The following is a 14,001-nucleotide window of genomic DNA, read 5'->3' as shown; positions in this document are numbered from 1 at the left end:
AGATGCACGAGAGGATCGTGATCCTGCACATGTTACAAATCAACTCACCACCAGGAACGGCAAACCTGCCATCCGCTCATCCCAAGCCTCGAGAAATAAAGGTGACTCAGCCAAACAATCTTCGGTTAGACTCGGTCGGCGCACGATAGCTCGCAGTCGTTCCGCCCTTCACTACGCTTTAAATTCCGCTAGACCCGTCCTCTGTACATAGTCCGCGCCCTGCGGACAACATGCAGGAGTATCAAGCGGGTGCTTCAGCGGGTCACCTGCGGGCTAACACTCCGATGGGCCCATGCTCCGGGATGCGGAGGTGGACGCGGCTCGGCTTCCGCTCTTGTTTGGACTTAATCTTTTGTCTTGCATGGGGTTGATAGATAAACCATCAACCATTTGTGAGTCAATGGCATCTTGAGGTACGACTCACATTCGAGAGCAATATTGGTATAAATCACATTGAATAGGACATTGTCAAAAACTCAATTAATTCAGAACATCTTCATCTTTGTTCAATTCGTTCTCATTCATTGAGAGGCTTATCATTGGAAAACTTTCGGCATCGCATTACCGATACATCATCACCGACAATACCATCTCCACTCCCCATCCAGAACCTCATTCATCATGGGTGAGCTCGCCGAAGAAACAAGCAAGCTCCAACTCGGCTCCGTACCGTTTGGCAAGCAGATGTTGAAAGAATTTCTCCATGACCCAGCTTATCACAACATGAACAATGGTATGGCATCCCCAACTCAACCGCATTTCATTCCCCGTTCACTAACATAATAAACAGGCTCATTCGGTACTATCCCACGCCACATCCAAAAAGTCCTCCGTTCCTACCAAGACGAAACCGAGGCCCGCCCAGACCCCTTCATCCGCTGGACCTACCACGACCACCTCCGCGAATCCCGCAAAGCCGTAGCAGAAATCATAAAGACCCCGCTCGACAGCACATTCTTCGTCCCCAACGCCACGACGGGCGTCAACACGGTCCTCCGCAACCTGTCCTGGGAGGCCGACGGCCTCGACGAGATCCTCTACTTCTCCACAATCTACGGCGGCTGTGCAAAGACGATCGACTACATCGTCGACACCCGCTACGGCCGCGTCTCGGAGCGCGGCATCCCGTTGACGTACCCGATGGAAGATGCCGACGTCGTAGCCCTCTTCCGCTCCGTCGTCGCACAATCCCGCGCCGAGGGCAAACGCCCCAAAATCTGCCTCTTCGACGTCGTCACCAGCTTGCCGGGAATCTGCTTTCCCTGGGTCGCCATGACGGCCGCCTGCCGCGAGTTGGGGGTAATGAGCCTCGTTGACGGCGCGCAGGGGATCGGGATGGTGCACCTCGACGTCGCAGCCGCCGACCCGGACTTCTTCGTGTCCAACTGCCACAAGTGGCTGCACGTCCCGCGCGGGTGCGCCGTCTTCTACGTGCCGGAGCGGAACCAGCACCTCGTGGCGTCGACGGTGCCGACGTCGCACGGGTATGTGCCGCGGTCCGGGCAGGTTCGGTACAACCCGCTGCCGAAGAGCAAGGACTCGCAGTTTGTGACGAATTTCGGGTTCAACGGGACGTTTGATAACAGCCCGAACATGTGTGTCAAACACTCGATTGAGTGGCGGAAGAGCCTTGGTGGAGAGGACAAGATTCTCGATTACCTCCAGACACTGGCCAAGAACGGCGGCAAGAAGATTGCTGCGATCCTCGGGACGTTTATTCTGGACAACAAGACGGAGACGTTGACAAAGTGCGCCATGGTCAACGTTGCGTTGCCGATGGTGAGCGGTCCTGATGCGGAGTCTGTCTCGGTGGGTTCTGATGGCACGGTCACCGTTCCCGAGACGGAATCTGCAGCTGTGGGCGCCTGGCTTGTATCCAAGTTGATGGGTGAATACCAGACCTTCCTGCCTATTTACAGGCACGATGGTCGTTGGTGGGTCAGGGTGAGTGCGCAGATTTTCCTCGACGAGTCCGACTTTGAGTGGACCGGCAACATGTTGAAGAGTCTGTGTGAGCGCGTGGGCAAACAAGAGTACAAGACGGAGGAAAGCAAGTAGAGTGAAGGGACGCGGGGACGTTGAAGGAAAAAAATGTTTTTATATCACAATGCCATTCATTTACTATGCCGGCTAGAGAGCTCAGAGGATATCTAAGCTAGAATGAGGTTCACCATGTAATCCTGCAAAACATCCCTCAGGGGAATATAAGACAAAAAAAAGATCTCTCTGTAGTCGATCGTCTCAGAAGACGCCCATGACCATGGCGATTAACACGGCTTGGAGGACGACCATTAACCCTCCCTTGGCAGCCGTCAACCTCTCACTACCGGACGTCGAGCCGGCGTTGTTGTTCATGTTGTTCTCCCTGGACATCAAAAAAAGTGAATCCTAATGCCAAAAGAAGTAAAGTGTATTCACACGTGTGTCAATGCTTACGCCGCTGCGCCAGCGCCAGTCGCGGGTGCTGCCGCCTGTTGGCTGTTGACGACGTGCTCGGCCATGCCGAGGGACATGTTTCCACCGTTGAAGGCAACGAATTGCGACTTGAACATGATGTCTCCGTAGATCTGAAGCTTGGAGGTGGTTGCCTGGAGGCCACCGAAGCAGGCTGGATGGTGTTAGTTGATGTTTGGAAAGGGTAATGGTGCAATGTGTAACTTACTCTGAGCGTCAACCTGGGCAAAGTTGATGTCGGCACCCTTGACACGGGCCATGTAGACACCGCCGATATCCATCATAAGATCGGGAAGCTGGGCGTTGCAGGGGAAGGTGATGCCGCCGACCTGCTGGTCCTGCTTGGCACCCTGGACCTGCTGGTAGTAGGCCTGGACCATGGGAGGGTTGGCGAGGATGAGGGTGGTACCGGTGTCGGCAATGGCCTGAGCACCGGCGGTGCCCTGCTGGACCTGACCGCCGGCAACCTGGAACTTTTCACTGCTGAACTGCCAGAAACCGCTGGTGGTGTTGACGGGGATCCAGGCCATCTGGCCGGTGAACTTGGAGCTGTCGATGCGGCCAAACTCGTAGGCGCCGACGGTCTTCTTGCGGAGATCGGCAGTGAAGACGGGCTCGGCAAGGCTGGGCATGACGTTGTCGAAGAAGGTCTTCTGGGCCGTGGGCTTGACGGTGTTCAGCTTGGAGAAAGCAAGACCGAGAAGACCATTGTTGGCGGTGTCCTGGACGAACTGCTGGGAGACGGCGGTGGCCATCTCGACTGCCTGCTCCTGAACGACGGCGCCACCAATGTCGACGACGTCGGTTCCGACGACACCCTGAGCTCCGGAGCCATCACCGTAGCGGATGGAGAACTGCTGTCCAGAGAGCATCTTGGCGTTCGTGCTCTTGGTAGGGTCGTACAGCTGGTGACCGGTCTGGGACGTGGCGTCGAGCATGGAGGTGAAGACCCACAGATCGGAAGAACCACTGTCAAAGTCGACGTTGACAGTCTGGCCACCAATCTTGATGGGCGAAACGTACTCGACGTCGTTGCGGATCGGGGTGGCGGTGACGAGACCGGTTCCGGGTTGTCCAGCGGCGGCGGTCTGGTTTGTGGCGCCAGCGGCGAGAGACTTAAAGCCCTCGGCCTTGACGGGCTCGGGACTGGGGTTCTGGGCCGCCATGGCGTCCATGGCATCCTGCAGGCCCTGCGGGATGGGCATGCTGTACTTGCGGTACGCCTTGATCAACTGTCTCGGACCATTGTGACCGGCGAAGTTGTCGTTGGGCACTCTGGGGACGAGGAAGTGTCCTCGCTTTTGGATATTAGCGCGCTTCTCGACCGGAGAGGCATCGGCAAAGGTCGACAGGAGGCCGTAAAGGACCAGCGACCGCAATGAAGTTGACTCCATGTTGATTGTGATGTAAAAAGGACGTCCGTCACCAGGTAGACAACTCTATGAACAGAGAGGATATAAAAACAGGCCACACCAGGCGGCTCTTTTGCTTGTTAATGAAAAGGACGAGGAGCTGTCACCAGGGAGCCCTCAAAAGTGTAAAATGGAGAATTAAACAAGAGTCGTCGTGAATGAACGGAACTGGTGACGGGGGCGGAAGAAAGGAATAGAGGATGACCAAGAAGAGAAGAGTAACCCAGGTCGGAAAAGAAGAAGAAGAAGGTGGTGGACAAGGCCGAGTTAATGTTCAAAGTAGGAAAGTCAAGAGATGGCGACTGGTCCGGCTCAGAGAGCGAGGATTATACATGTTGCAAAAAATGGGACGACGACGTCGTGCGCTTGTTGCTTGGAGGCTCCAGGCGAGCCAAGTCTCAAGTTGTGATGCCCTGGTCACAGATTGTCCCGCTCAGCAAGGGGGCGTGCGCGTCCATGTCAAGCCGGGCCAACCCTGTGATGGGCGGATCTGGCGTCGAACCGGTCGAACCACTGCAGAGGTTCTGACTGAGAGCGAAGGCGAGGAGGAGAAGGAGGGCGAAGCCTGAAGGAGGAGGACCAGGGGAGGGTGTGTGCGCTTCCGCCTGGGATCGGGGTTCCCTCCCGTCAGTCAGGACCCAAGACATGAGTTGCGGCAACGAGGTGGATCTGGTAGCATGTTTGGAATTCTGCGAATACGTCGAGGAGAAGATCGGTCACAAGCAGGGGAGTCCCCTTACCCCACAGTCGACAAGGCCGTGATCCAGAGCAGGGATATCGGTCGATCGGTGCCGGGAGGCTAGCGCAGGGGAGGGGGGAGGGGGGCAAGGGGAAGGGGGAATGCTGAGCTGTGGGTGGATGGTGTGCATCTGTCTCTGCGTGGCGGCTCTGACCTTTCCCATGCTCACTTTCTGTTCGCAACTATGCAGAAGCCCGTTGAGGTAGGTCTGAGTGAGAGCCAAGAAATATCGTGCTTCGGATGTAAAGTCTCATGAGCCATGGAAACTGGCGAGCCGTTGATCTGAGGTCTCAATTAGCTTATTTCGACCCATTTAAGCGTGGTTGATTTGGCAGGTTGACAATGCGATGTGATCCCGGTCCCTCTCTCTAATCACAATAGACAAGCAGTAGCAACACCACCACCATCTCAGTCTGGTATAGCACATGTACGTTTGGCGCCCGGCAGCGAAGAGAAAAGCAGAGACGGTAAGACGGAGGGCGCTGTCAGATCTCCCCTAGCGCCGACACTCTTTCTCTGCCACAACTTACAAGGCTTAAGTGCCGTAGGCTACTGCAAGAAAGACACAAGCTCGCCGCAGCCAAGCGTATGCTAGTCGTCGGGCGATGTTCTCGGGACCAGCTAGCCGGGCCGTTGCATTTAGACCAGTCCTGGTGCAGATGGCCAGACAAGTTGTTCGTCACCCCCTTCTCCACTGGACGGCGATGGTGAGCCGAACTTGGTTCCGTTGGTCCAGAAGTCTAGGTCAAGTAAGCGTGGCTAAGCATTTAGACGACGTAGCAGGTAGATGTGGTGGCCCACGCATGTTCCCCACAGGCCTTATTCCAATTATCAAGTTGGATGCTGGATGCTGGATGCCGGCAAGCTGTCGAGTTGGGGCGGCTTCTCATCAGACAAAACACTGACAAAGAGGATGGCGGATATCCGACGATGGGTCAGAGAAAGAGCAGTAAAGTCAAGCAGCCAGCCTCAGGCGAGGACTGAGTAGGGTATGGACTGGATGCTGCTGCTGCTGCTGCTATTCTTGGCCTCAAGCGTCAAACGGGTAACCCTTCCACGCCCTCGAGAACGAACCGGGTGTCTAGCCCTACCTAGTCGGTTGGAAACGAAAGGCAAAAAACCAGAGAGGGAGTTTTCTTTGACCGACAGGAAGAAAACAGCATCATCCCCTCTTGGTAATTCAACATCAAGGGGGGAGGGGTTTCTCTCGCAGGGGAGGGGGGATCGAGCGCGGGAGAGCGGCGAAGGATGGGCGAGCGAGCATTCGACGGTGCATTCGAAAGAGAAAGGAGGAGGACAGTATCCCGGGTGAATCTCGTCATTGGACCCCTCTGGTAAGTCAGCGTTCGCAGTTGTTTCCGCTTGGCGTTTCAGCGATCCCCATGGTTGCTCTCCCGTCGCTAGCTAAGCCTCGCGGCGCTTGGCGCAGTAGCGATGTGTCTGCAATGTGACTGCTGGGCAAAGCAAGACTTTTTGCCAAGGGCGATCTGGTCCACGGCCTCCATGGCCTCCATGTTGCGGCCTGCTTAGCGAGCTAAGCTTTGAGATGTTGCGGAAGAGGGATACCGAACATAATTAGGTCGAGGGCCTCTTCCCTATCGGATGAAGGAGAAACAAGTGCCATTGCTGAAGCCAAAACTGTCATTGTTTGCGGACCTCGGACACGCCCCGGGGATAGGCAGGCACAGGCACAGGCACAGGCACAGTCGCTGTCAGACCGTCAGGTAGACGATAGTCCGCATTTCTTAGTCTATCATTCTCGCGTGTGAGTGTGGTACCTAGACAGACAGCTGACTGACGGAGCAGCCTCCCGCCGCATAGCTTGGAACGAGCTCCCGTTCGACTAGGCCTCATCTCCCTTGATTGGATTCTAGTTTCTTTCTGACCATGGTCTCTGCGAAGAAACAACCCCTTGGCCTTGCGATGACTTAGTTCAGGAGAAGGCGGTTTGGGGTTTGGGATCTTTGAAAACGCCGGCGAAAAGACAGGGCAATATCGGCAAGGTCGCTGACGTATCCACGGGTAAACGGCGTGGTCAACATCGTTTCTGACCAACGCGTAGTCCGGGTTGGAGTCAGCGAAGAGAGACAACGGAGACAACGAGGCCCAATCGGTCGATGGTGGCCAGAGTTGTCCAGGCCAGACCAAGTTTCTCTCGGCGGCTGTTGATGCTGGCTGGCAAGCTGTAGCCATGTTGCCAGCCAGGCAAGGAGGCTGCAAGAGACTCTCGAGAGAAGACAACGAATGATGATGGGCGGACTCGGAGAAGCCCCAGTGCCCCCCAACCCCCTCCCCTCTCTCGAGTCTCAACTTCTCGTGAAGGCTCCCTCATTCTCCTGGGGGTCCTCGTGGATGGACGTTGAGTCCAGTCTTTCTGTCGAGTGAGTGGACAGGCTGACAGGGCCTGAAACGGTCCACTGAAGATTCTGAGACAGAGTTGTGCGGCGGGATCCCAGCAGTAAAACTCCGAGCGGCCAAATGTTCCGAGCGGCCCATGTGCCCCGGGCGTAGCGAGGGGTCCATATACTGTCGGGTAGGTAGCGTCAAGTAGTATAGCGCTTGACGCAAGGTTGCAAGGTACGGGTACACTACTTCGTACGTGCAGCAGCAGGTGTAAGTACTCGCAGCGTATCATTTGGCATGTTATTGTTAGTGTGGCGGCGAGCCGGTGAGAGCTCTCAATGTCGACGTCCATCCATCCTCCACCACCACCACACCATCCCAAAGGGCAACAAGGACATGGCTTGAGCTGGAGGCCTTATGAGAGAGTAAGTCGACCTTAGTGGCTCCTGAAAAGGCGAGGTGTCGGTGTCGCAGAACATGAGGCCTCGTTGCACGATTTGCAATACTGTTTGTCCCGTAGAGAAACGAATGTGACGGCCTTGCTGGCGCTGAGCATCAAGTCATACCCGTAGATCCGTTTCCACTTCATGTTTTGCGACGACGGCTGACGCACTTCGCCTCGAATATTCGACGTTGCAGCCAGGCAGATCACCGCATCGTATTCCTCAGGGACCTTACCAGATGGACCCCGAGACCGAAGTGTGAAGAGGCGAGAGAAAGCTATGGGATCTATCCATCCCGGTAGCATATCATGTGCATCCATCCTATAAAGGCATTTGCTATGCGCTGAGTGTGCACAATTTGTGGAAGTGGCATGACGACCATAGGGCAAGACAGGCAAACTTGAACTTGGGCTCGAAGCTAGGCCGTTCAATTTGCGAGAAAACGGGATCCTGCCCTGCGGCCACTACAAAGATGAGATCAACTATAATCGGTCTGCTGCCGTGAGTCGAGAGTGGACTGCCCCCTAATGCCCATCATCTGAACCGGCGCAGGGCCACGGGAGACATGGAAGAAAGTTGTCATGTCGGAGGAAGCAACTCTAAAAGCCAACCTAAAGACCGGTTGGACAAATGTAGTCTCCGTAGATACCTTGAACTAGAAAAGGTTGCCCTTTTTACTCGGGTTTAGGCTCGGCGTAAAGATGGTTTGACGATAGTTAATGAACATGGGCGTGCCGTGCGGTGGTTGCGAGAGTAAATTGCCCGGTCTGAATGCGTACGGCTCAATTGGCAATCTCTGCATTGATTGCTGCCATCAAACGTCGAAAAGTCTACGAGACGGGCGACTCGGACACCGTCCTTGGCGACTTGGCAAGGTGAGTAACTTTGAGGGTGGTGTAATCACCGGTATATAGAGGTGGCAGAGTCGGGTGGTTCAGAGTCAGCCAGAGTCAGCAACTCGCAGTACACACGGGTTGTTAGCTATTGTCCGGGGCCACCACATCCGCTTACACCATCTTTCGTGTTCGGGAGTACCGCAGTAGCAATGATGGGTGCGCCCATTGCAGCCCGAGGATCTAGAGGTCATTGTCTGAAGTAGAGGGGAACATGTGAGGCGGAGATGAAGATGAAGATTTTGAGATGTGTTGGTATTTGACGTGATGACGGCACGCTCGCGATGAGGTCAGAGCCTTGGTTGAGGAGTCGAACAAGCCTGAACCAACGAGTCGGAAATCTAATTTCAAGGTACTTTACAGACCATCTCGGGGATTGCGATCCATTTCGATACACTGGTCAGGGGAGCGTAGGCATAAGAAAGCTTGATCTTGCATATGTTGGCTAAATAAAGTGGGAGGGAGTGAAGAAACGGGCTTGCAGGACCGCCCACGTTAAGGCGCAAAGTATGTCTGAATAGAGCTTTTGGGAGGGGGGGAAATAAACGTACTGCGTAAAGAACAGACACGGCGACTCCATTAGACAAGCTTGGAGGATCCATCACCTGCGAAGAAGTCTTGGTGTTTCTGCCAAGCCGGATGATGGCCGTGGCGGTGGTGGAGGCTTGCCGTTTGAACTGGGGAAGATGAGCAGAGAACAAGTTTTCTGCCTTAAAGACAAGGCTGGAGGAGAGGAAAGCAACGCTACGCCAAGATGGGCAGAATGACTAAGCGCAAGCTAACCTGGGAAGACGCATGCCCCCACGTGATCTAACATGGTCCGTGCAGAAGCTGAGGTGGAGGCTAAAGTCCGGCTGGCACGGGAACGGAAGATCATGACCATCCACGTGCTGCCGTGACTAATCAATCGGGAACCGCGTTTACTTTGGAGAGGAACCACCCGTGGGCACCTGGCTGGCTGTCTGGAACTGTCTGGACCCCGACTCCGTCCCTCCGGCCCCTCTGAGCATAATCTCTAGCAGCTAGTCCTGAAGTAGACTAGTGCAAAGGGATGAGTCTGGTCCGGTCCAATACCGGGGGACTCTCGTGGCTGCTGTCACCATTGGTAAAGGCACCGTACCGTACCACTCCCGGCTGCCGTCTGCGAGAGGAGAACGTGACTTTGCGCCCGACTCGCTCCCAACTAACCAAGTCACTTACTATCTATCAATGCCCCGCTTCAACTCTTTTCTCCGTTGAACTGTTGCTCTGATTATCCGTACAAAGTACGGAGTACCTTACCGTCTACGTCTGCGTCTGTGGATGGTTTCTGTATCTCGCCGGGTTCGTTCGTTCACGATTCAGCTCCAGCCGCCAGCCAGCCTCGTGCATTTACCGCAAAGAGGTGAGCGCAGCCGCAGACCCGTACGGATACCCGCCCTCCACCGCGCTCCAGGCTCCGCGACTCGCTCTCTCCTAGCTTCCTAGCTTCCTAGAGTCCCGGACTCTCCCAGAGTCTTGCTCCCACGTTCCAACGCACGTAACAACCTGGAACGGGGAACGAACCCACCGCCCACGCCTACGGCAGAGGCTGACAGAGACCAAAGTCACCAGACAGTTGGTTCTTCCCCACGCCCAACCCAACGTTCGTTCGCTTCCCACTCCCGTGCAACGCAAACTCGACGAACCTCCGGCTGGGTCTCTCTCTCTCTCACACTCGGTCACACGCCCACCCGACAACTCTCACCCAACCAAACCAAACCAAACCAAACCTACCTACCACCAAACCCGCCCGCACCGCACCGCACCGTACCGCTGCGCTACACGCCCCCCAATCCATCCGTCCATCCATTCATCCAAGGACCTTTGCGCGCGCCCTCTGTCTACTCCGTACTAATTTTTTTTTTTTTTGCTGCTCCCCTCCCCTCGCCACCGTCAGATCCAAACATCACGGCCCTGGCTGCCCGTTCCATCTCCGAACCCGGCCCATATTGGATCGCGACTTCCGTATACGAAAAGTAGGGGTCCAAGACATTACCGCCGCATAACGACCCTTATTGCCGCCACTAACCATCACCACCACCACCACCACCGCCCATCTGTCCCCAACTGTCTGCCTGCCCCCCCCTTCGACGCTTCGACGCTTGGGGGATACCCTTATCCTCCTTCGTCCTGCTCGGCCACTACCATCCCTCCCCCTCCGCTCTTCCCTCTCCGTCCTCTAACCTCCCCGTTCCGTCTGCTCTCGTCGTCGACAAAAGGACTCAATGTCAGACGATGAGTTCGGCGGCCCGGATGGCCCACCCGGCAGCGCCGGCGGAGACCGCGACAAGCGTGCACCGCGCTTCAGCTGGACGCCCGCCTACGAGGCCACCTTCTTCCGATCCCTTTGCGACTCGGTCCAGCTAGGCTTGCGCGAGAACCACTCCTTCAAGGCCGACGCCTGGGATCGCGCCGCCACCGCTCTTCGCGAGAAGCACGGCGCATATCCCACAAAGAGCCATCTCGTTAATAAGTCGGATAATGCGCGTAAGAAATTTCGTCTCTGGCGCGGCCTTCGCGAGGACCCCGAGTTCCTCTACAACCCGACCACCCGTACCGTCACCGCGTCCGAGGAGGCCTGGAAAGCGCATATCGAGGTATGTTGGTGAAGACGCGCGCGCGCGCGCTAATCCACCTGCCCACCTCCCCCCCGTGTACCTCATATATCATTGTCGTGTCGGACTTTTGTCGCTGACCCTTTCCCCGCAGAAAGAGCCATTATCGCGCGCGTTGCGTGGTCGGCCATTCGACCATGAATCGTTCATGGAAATCCTGTATCCTGACGTCGTCGGTTCTGGAGGTGCTCCTAAACGTATCATGAAGCCGAAGCGAAAGGGTCCCGATGTGATTCAAGGATCTGAAGACCCGGATATGCCGGGCACCGCAGTCCTCGATCTTCAGGTTGAGCCGCCTTACGGAACCTCACAGACGGGCATCAACCACCAAGTACAGCCTCGCGGCTCCGTAAGCCAGTCTCCCGTAGCACAAGTCCAACAACCCATGATACCCCAACAGCAACATCAGCCCCAGCAGCAACAACAACAACAAATACAGCAGCAGCAGCAACAGCACCAGCAACCACAGCAGCAACAGCAACGGCCCACTTCCACCGCGATTCCGCCTAGGACGCATATCGCAGGCACGAGCGCTTTGACGCCCCCCGAGGAAACTGCCACAGGACGCAAAAGATTTCCCCAGCAAGTATCGACATCCGACACTGGCGGCAAAGCGCCGACGGCGCCCATGGGCCCACCGGCGCAACCGGCAGAGAAGCGCCGACGTGTATCAGGCTACACGAACCCCGCGCAAGCATCGGGGCCTGGCGCATCAAACAGCCACAGCCACAGTCACGGCAACGACGCCACGACGGCAAACATGGTCTCCGCCGGCAAGCAGCTGATGGAGGACGGGCTGATCAAGATCGCCGACGCTCTCCGCGGCCGGAGCCCACCGCGGTGGCCCGAGCAGGCGATTGACATCTTCTTCCGCGACTTCTCCGACGAAGACATGGACCTCCAGCTTAAGATTGCGGAGAAGGCTCTCGCGGATGACAACAAGGCCATGATCTTTTGCAAGATGTCGCCGGCGCTACGCAAGCACTGGGTCAAGCGCCTGAGAGAGCTGCACAACAACAGCCGCAACACGTAATGCCCTGTCGCCATGTGGTCTTGGGCAGCAGGCGCAAGAGGAGGAAGTGTAGGATTCGGGGTCGAGTACGAGCGGCGTTTCGATCGATCGATGTAAGAAAGGCTTTATCGTGTGCGTGTGTGTGCGTATGTGCGTGTGGGCAAAGCGGGCAACGGCTAAAGGCAAGGCTTAGGTTGGCTTCAAACGGTTGAACAGAAGACTGGGTTGCGAAGGGCGTTTTGCTACAAAGGTGTCCGGGTCTGGGAAGGGTTCACAACGGGGTTGGAGGAGTTAGCAACCAAACGGCATAGCGACTTTGGGGCGGGGTTGATGTTGAGCTTTGGCTAAACCTACCTTTTGTTATTTTTTTTCTCTCTCTTCGTTTTCCTCTTTGTTTTCTTCGTCTTTCTCTTTTTCTTTTCCCTGTATGATTTCTACGATCACCACCATACCATACCAGAAACTAACTTATGTGGAGGTTAAACCGGAGGCGGAATAGCAGACCGGGCGGACGGACGGTCGGTCTCCTTTCTTAGTATATTCAATATTATTGTTGATATTGCCATTTGGTGTGTGTGTGTGGTATACCCCGGCCTCGGAATCTTATGAATGTTGGAATCGCGGTGTGGTGTCGTGAGGTCATCTACAGTCAGCCAAAGGGAGAAAGTTGTTTGAGCACTTCTTTAGAGAGAGCAAGTGTGTTTTGGAGGAGATTGTGTGTGTGCATTTCCATATTCGCCCCGAACGCCCAGTACATACATTACAGCCAAGAGCCGTTTATCCGACGTCGTTCGTTCGTAAAGACGCCATTACACGCCAACAAGCCAGCATCCGTGCAAACATGCCAAATAGAGAAGAGTAGTTTCCCAAGCTAGGTTAGGTAGTAGAAGAAGAAAAGTAATTCAAAGCCGCCGTCGTCCCCGACGCGCACTTGTCAGTCTATTTCTTGCCCTTGGTCTTGTACAGGTAGCTATGGGGAAGAAACAGTCAGTATCCATGCGCATAGCTCGTGGTCATTGGGAACGAGAAAGTGAATGCTTACCTTCCAAAGATACCCTCTCCAAGACCAACAACACCAAGGATGCCCAAGCCCAGGCCGACGCTCTGCCACGACAGACGGCCGCGCTCATAAAGACCCCATGCCTTGTATCCGAGGAAGGCGCTGAGGCCGACAACACCGACGAGGTTGGAGACAACGAGGGCGCTGGCGGTGCCGTCGGAGAGGGAGGAGAACTGGCGCTTGAGCCACGAGTCGGCCTTACGGGCCTTGGACGCGGCCTTCTTCTTGGCGAGGTCGGCCTCGGCGCGGGCCTTCTCTTCGCGGTCGACGCGGTCGGCCTGGGTTTCTGTCTGGATCTCCTGCTCGAGGAAGTCGTGGGGGACGGTGTGTACGCTCGGCATGTCGACATCGACGAGGGAGGAGGTAGAGGCGGTGGAGTCGACGGAGATTTCGGGGGGAGGGGGAGCAGCGGCCTGGAGGGAGAGAATGTTAGCAACGATACGTAGACGGTTGATTGAGGGTTAAATGAGATCACGCGGTCAAATGCAAGGAAGAAGAACGTACCTCCTCAGGAGTCTGCTTGGGGCCCTTGGCGGCCATGTCTGCGTAGGAAGCCACTGGGTAGTGTTGTTAGCATCGCATGCGCAACGTCTCCGGTATGACGCAACTTTGTTTACTTACTTGCGAGAGATGAGAGCTGTGGTTGGAAGAGAAGCTTTGTGCTTTGATGTAGGCAAGGTAGGTGTAGGAGGCGGCTGGGGGTATCAAAGAGGGAGGGAGAGATGCAAGATGTGCGAGGTGTAAAAAGGTGTGTGGCAGATCGACAGGATGACGCGCGGGATGGATGAATGGGTAGGAGTTCCTTTTAAGAAGATGCAGTCATGTGAAATGGGGGTAAGGAGGAAGTCGGGAGAAGCCTGAGGATGGGAGGGAATTTTGAGGGAATGGTTCCGTCAGGTGGTTTGACGGGATGGGATGGCGCACCCCCGCGAGCGCTTTCCTTGATCTTGGTTGGCGCGTAGTGGCCTGGAGACCAATGACGTATGACGTATGCGGCTCGGGAGCTTGG

The 14,001-nt window shown here is 55.8% G+C and overlaps 8 protein-coding genes across 8 annotated transcripts; 3 read left to right on the top strand and 5 right to left on the bottom strand.

Annotated features, from left to right (window-relative positions):
- Positions 1-621: 621 nt before the first annotated feature.
- On the top strand, positions 622-2,058 carry CTAM01_12649 (uncharacterized protein; the record flags this gene model as incomplete). Its single annotated transcript, XM_060528654.1, has 2 exons — positions 622-733; positions 791-2,058. 2 exons carry the CDS (start codon positions 622-624, stop codon positions 2,056-2,058), a joined length of 1,380 nt encoding a protein of 459 aa, XP_060376684.1.
- A 183-nt stretch (positions 2,059-2,241) lies between these two features.
- CTAM01_12648 (eukaryotic aspartyl protease) lies at positions 2,242-3,848 on the bottom strand (the record flags this gene model as incomplete). Its single annotated transcript, XM_060528653.1, has 3 exons — positions 2,242-2,365; positions 2,437-2,608; positions 2,663-3,848. The coding sequence occupies 3 exons, from the start codon at positions 3,846-3,848 to the stop codon at positions 2,242-2,244; spliced, it is 1,482 nt and encodes a 493-aa protein (XP_060376683.1).
- Positions 3,849-4,264: 416 nt separating this feature from the next.
- Positions 4,265-4,513, bottom strand: CTAM01_12647 (uncharacterized protein; the record flags this gene model as incomplete). The annotated part of the gene is made up of 1 exon (XM_060528652.1): positions 4,265-4,513. One exon carries the CDS (start codon positions 4,511-4,513, stop codon positions 4,265-4,267), a length of 249 nt encoding a protein of 82 aa, XP_060376682.1.
- Positions 4,514-5,605: 1,092 nt separating this feature from the next.
- On the top strand, positions 5,606-5,917 carry CTAM01_12646 (uncharacterized protein; the record flags this gene model as incomplete). The annotated part of the gene is made up of 1 exon (XM_060528651.1): positions 5,606-5,917. The coding sequence occupies one exon, from the start codon at positions 5,606-5,608 to the stop codon at positions 5,915-5,917; it is 312 nt and encodes a 103-aa protein (XP_060376681.1).
- Positions 5,918-6,533: 616 nt separating this feature from the next.
- Positions 6,534-7,101, bottom strand: CTAM01_12645 (uncharacterized protein; the record flags this gene model as incomplete). Its single annotated transcript, XM_060528650.1, has 3 exons — positions 6,534-6,788; positions 6,826-6,903; positions 6,943-7,101. 3 exons carry the CDS (start codon positions 7,099-7,101, stop codon positions 6,534-6,536), a joined length of 492 nt encoding a protein of 163 aa, XP_060376680.1.
- Positions 7,102-7,384: 283 nt separating this feature from the next.
- On the bottom strand, positions 7,385-7,537 carry CTAM01_12644 (uncharacterized protein; the record flags this gene model as incomplete). The annotated part of the gene is made up of 1 exon (XM_060528649.1): positions 7,385-7,537. The coding sequence occupies one exon, from the start codon at positions 7,535-7,537 to the stop codon at positions 7,385-7,387; it is 153 nt and encodes a 50-aa protein (XP_060376679.1).
- A 2,993-nt stretch (positions 7,538-10,530) lies between these two features.
- Positions 10,531-11,953, top strand: CTAM01_12643 (uncharacterized protein; the record flags this gene model as incomplete). The annotated part of the gene is made up of 2 exons (XM_060528648.1): positions 10,531-10,902; positions 11,015-11,953. The coding sequence occupies 2 exons, from the start codon at positions 10,531-10,533 to the stop codon at positions 11,951-11,953; spliced, it is 1,311 nt and encodes a 436-aa protein (XP_060376678.1).
- A 918-nt stretch (positions 11,954-12,871) lies between these two features.
- Positions 12,872-13,532, bottom strand: CTAM01_12642 (uncharacterized protein; the record flags this gene model as incomplete). The annotated part of the gene is made up of 3 exons (XM_060528647.1): positions 12,872-12,902; positions 12,975-13,405; positions 13,497-13,532. 3 exons carry the CDS (start codon positions 13,530-13,532, stop codon positions 12,872-12,874), a joined length of 498 nt encoding a protein of 165 aa, XP_060376677.1.
- Between the last annotated feature and the right edge of the window lie 469 nt (positions 13,533-14,001).

This window comes from Colletotrichum tamarilloi (assembly GCF_030869305.1).
Source record: "Colletotrichum tamarilloi strain Tom-12 chromosome Unknown Scaffold_80.1, whole genome shotgun sequence".
Lineage (NCBI taxonomy): Eukaryota > Fungi > Ascomycota > Sordariomycetes > Glomerellales > Glomerellaceae > Colletotrichum > Colletotrichum tamarilloi.
The sequence above is the reverse complement of the archived record's forward strand: the minus strand, read 5'-3'. Positions and strand labels throughout refer to the sequence as shown.